Raw genomic sequence first — 3,446 nt, 5'->3', positions numbered from 1 at the left:
TTTACGTAGATTTTTGTAACTGAAGTCGAAACCATATTTTATTTGAGCATACGTGCCATTTGACAAGAATCTTGTAAAACCCTCGAGACGTTGACAGAGGTGTATGTGTTAGCAAGGAACGACAACTCTGGGTAGAGATTGGATGTTTGAATGCTAACAAAATGAAAGCAGTTAAAATCCGAACTATCAACGTTTTATACTCCTTTTTGTTAATCAGTTTACATGTCAAGGAACCGATACTAGTTTTTTTGTTTCCTGCAGATGAATAAACAAAACACCGCGTAGGTTTGAAAATGTAATTTATTTAAAAATACTCGGTAAACAGCGAAAAATTGTACACATATATGGTGGTCAGTGACAACGAGAGACAATGATAAACTTGACTAAACATCTTAAATGTAATCATACCACTTCCACCCCTATCCAGAAAAACCCCACAGATATCAAACCCTGAAATAGAATATATCAACATTCCAGAAAACATAACGTCAGAGTATTAAGCATCCTCTGTCGACCGGTCACACCCGCCGTGGGGCCAATATCTTGATCAGGTAAATGGAGTAATCCGAAGTCAAAATCAGTGTGCCAAGAACGGCCTAACGTTTGGTGTGAAACACTTCAGACAGCATTTGACTCAACTTTCCTTGTCCGATTCAAAAACTGATCATATGCAGAACTAGCTCTTGCGTATCGAATCAGTTGAGAGACATGTGAAACTTGATTCTGGTATCAAAACGTGTAAATAAAGTTTCGCTGAATAACACCGTTTTCATAAGTATTTGAAAACATAGCTAGTGTAGATGTACCATAAATTTCGTATGTATTTGGTTATTTTCGTGTAGTATCTATATCTGCGAGAATGACAAGTACTCTCCGATTTAAAGTTGTATAAGATTAAGGTTTCATTTGAAAGAATGCTTGATAAAATCTTGCATTTAAATAGCTTATTGAAGCACACTGTTTTGACAATTGATAACATTTCGGCATTACATCATCGAGTGTACCACTTACAGGCCGGACGTGAGGAAGGCTATTTATACATACACTTATGTCTTTTAAACATTCGCGCAATGCGGAATGAAATGTCATACCATTTAAGAGTATAAAAATGTTTCCTTGAAATTTTCATACATATTACAATCTTATAAGAATTCTCTGAGTTAATCTGATAAGCATTTTTATTAAAAATGATACATGTGATTTACAAAAATACCTAGATTGATATCTTTAATATTCATATCAAAATTTGAGCATTGAGTACCATAAAAAAATCCCGATTAAACGATTTCTGTCTGTTACATACATGTATAATTGTATTTCAGAAAAAGGTGAAGATCACGAACAGTGACCAATCTCATAATAATAAATTCTTTCTTTGACTACTTTTAAAAAATAGGACTTCATCGCTAAAGCATCTTTGAGTAAGAAAATATCAAATTCGTTCAAAATGAAGCAGATTAATATGAAAGATTGTAATGTCATCACATATGTTCCATCGCTTACGAGGCTTAGCTATTCACGAAGTAATAAAAATGATAAAAATAAGAATAAAACAATATACAGGGGTGTTATCTTTTTAACTCTTACATTACTTTGCAGTTACTTTTTGTCTTGCGTTTTATCTTTTCTTCATAACATTAAATTCTTTCAACATGAAGCAGATTGATTTGAAAATTGATTGTAATATTTTCATATGTGTTTCACCGTTGATGAAAACTTATCACTTTTGAATTCCTGAACCAAAAACGAAAGAGGAGTATTGTTGTTGTCTTTCTAACTCTTACATTACTCTGCAGTTTTTTCTGCCTTTTTTCTTACGTTTTGGCAATTTTTCATAAACATGTTCATCTGAATCAAGGTTGACCGTGGATTCTAATTCTGTGTTGATGTTAGGATAATCGGATTTTACTAAGTCTTCCTCGCTTTGTAACTGTTTTCGTTGTTCCCAATTCATAGCGGGGCAGTGGAAAAGATGTGTTGTTAGCATGCCACGGGTGAGGATCATCTTGCACCCTGCGTCGAAATTTATGCAGTACATGACGAATGCGGGGCATGTGTTTTCATAATGGTCTTCCCACTTACAAGCATGCAGAAGAGCACCACAATCACATTCCTTCATCATGCAATTTTTGTCCACGAGAACTGTACAGTTACTGTTGTAGCAGTTTTCACAATGGTGGCTTTGCTCGTTGATATTCTGCAAAATATTATATGGGGGTAGACCCAAAGCTTTAAAATTCATGACTGGACAAGTACGTAAATGTTCTGTAAGAAGTATTCTGGAAATTTTATATTGGCATCCATATTCTTTATTGATGCAGGGAATTTCCTTAAATAGACAAATTCGTTTGTGATCTTTGATTTTACATGCATGTAATTTCATCGAGCACCCTTTGTTAGAACATCGTTTGATCATGCACTCTGGCTCCTCTGAGCAGCTGATTTTGTGACAATGGAGACAATGTTCGTGTATGTCCTTATGTTTTACAGTTGGTCTGTTAGGAGAAAGCGCTTGCTGATAGTCACCAGAGTGTCGATGGCAATTGAAGCTTGGATACCTTAAGACTGTTTCCGTCATTTTAGTGCAATGCTTTAGGTGATACCAGAGCTTGTGTCTCGGCATTTCCATCCGGCATCCGATAGTTTTGTTGATACAAGAAATGATAGTATGTTTACACATTTCATCATGTTCTCGTTGTTTGCACCTATGAAAAATAGCTTCATCACACTTATTCTTGCATTTCACCAGAGGGCAATCTTTCATTTCGTTGCAATTCTTGTGAAAACAGGATAAACAATGCTCATGAGGAAATTCGGATGACTCATGTTCTTCAATATCTCCCTGATCACTAATGGGTCTTTCTGCCTCTCTATCTCTCTTCAATTTGAGTCTGATTAAGTTAGTAGATAAGTCCTTAACGGAAACCCCACTCAGATCGTCCAACAAGGGTTTCTTTATCGTCACAGACTTGTTCAAATTAACCTTTTCTCGGCTTGCTTTAGTTTGAACATGGTCAGTGTTCTTTACAACACTGGTTTTCCTTTTAGAATATAGCGACGAACCTGCAGAGAGTATCTGGTTATCAAACACTCTTCCATGGTTTGGTATTGGCGGTGTTTGACTTTGATCCGTAAGACACTTTGATTCGTGCTCCATCTTTTTTTCTTTTTCCACAAGTTGCTCTTTCAAACTCCGCTTTAGGCTTGCAACAGAAATATTTCCAAAGGAAGCACGAAGGGGCGCTTTAGGCGCAGTAATGTATTTAGATTTGTTTTCATCCTGCTCAGGTCGTTTTTGAACCTGATCTTCTTTCTCATCGTCTCCGTGATAACTGAACACTATACCAGGAGCTTTCCCGTACACTGATTTACCAAAATCTTTGATATTCTCATGCGACATCTTCTGCAAATTACACCTTCCAAATCTCCCTAGCGGTTTCAGCAAA

The 3,446-nt window shown here is 36.2% G+C and overlaps 1 protein-coding gene across 1 annotated transcript; it reads right to left on the bottom strand.

Annotated features, from left to right (window-relative positions):
- Nucleotides 1–291: 291 nt before the first annotated feature.
- On the bottom strand, nucleotides 292–3,446 carry LOC125682866 (uncharacterized). Its single transcript, XM_048923455.2, has one exon. The coding sequence runs from the start codon at nucleotides 3,398–3,400 to the stop codon at nucleotides 1,781–1,783; it is 1,620 nt and encodes a 539-aa protein (XP_048779412.2). The 5' UTR covers nucleotides 3,401–3,446; the 3' UTR covers nucleotides 292–1,780.

The sequence above is a fragment of the Ostrea edulis genome, chromosome 1 (assembly GCF_947568905.1).
Source record: "Ostrea edulis chromosome 1, xbOstEdul1.1, whole genome shotgun sequence".
NCBI classification, from domain to species: domain Eukaryota; kingdom Metazoa; phylum Mollusca; class Bivalvia; order Ostreida; family Ostreidae; genus Ostrea; species Ostrea edulis.
The sequence above is the reverse complement of the archived record's forward strand: the minus strand, read 5'-3'. Positions and strand labels throughout refer to the sequence as shown.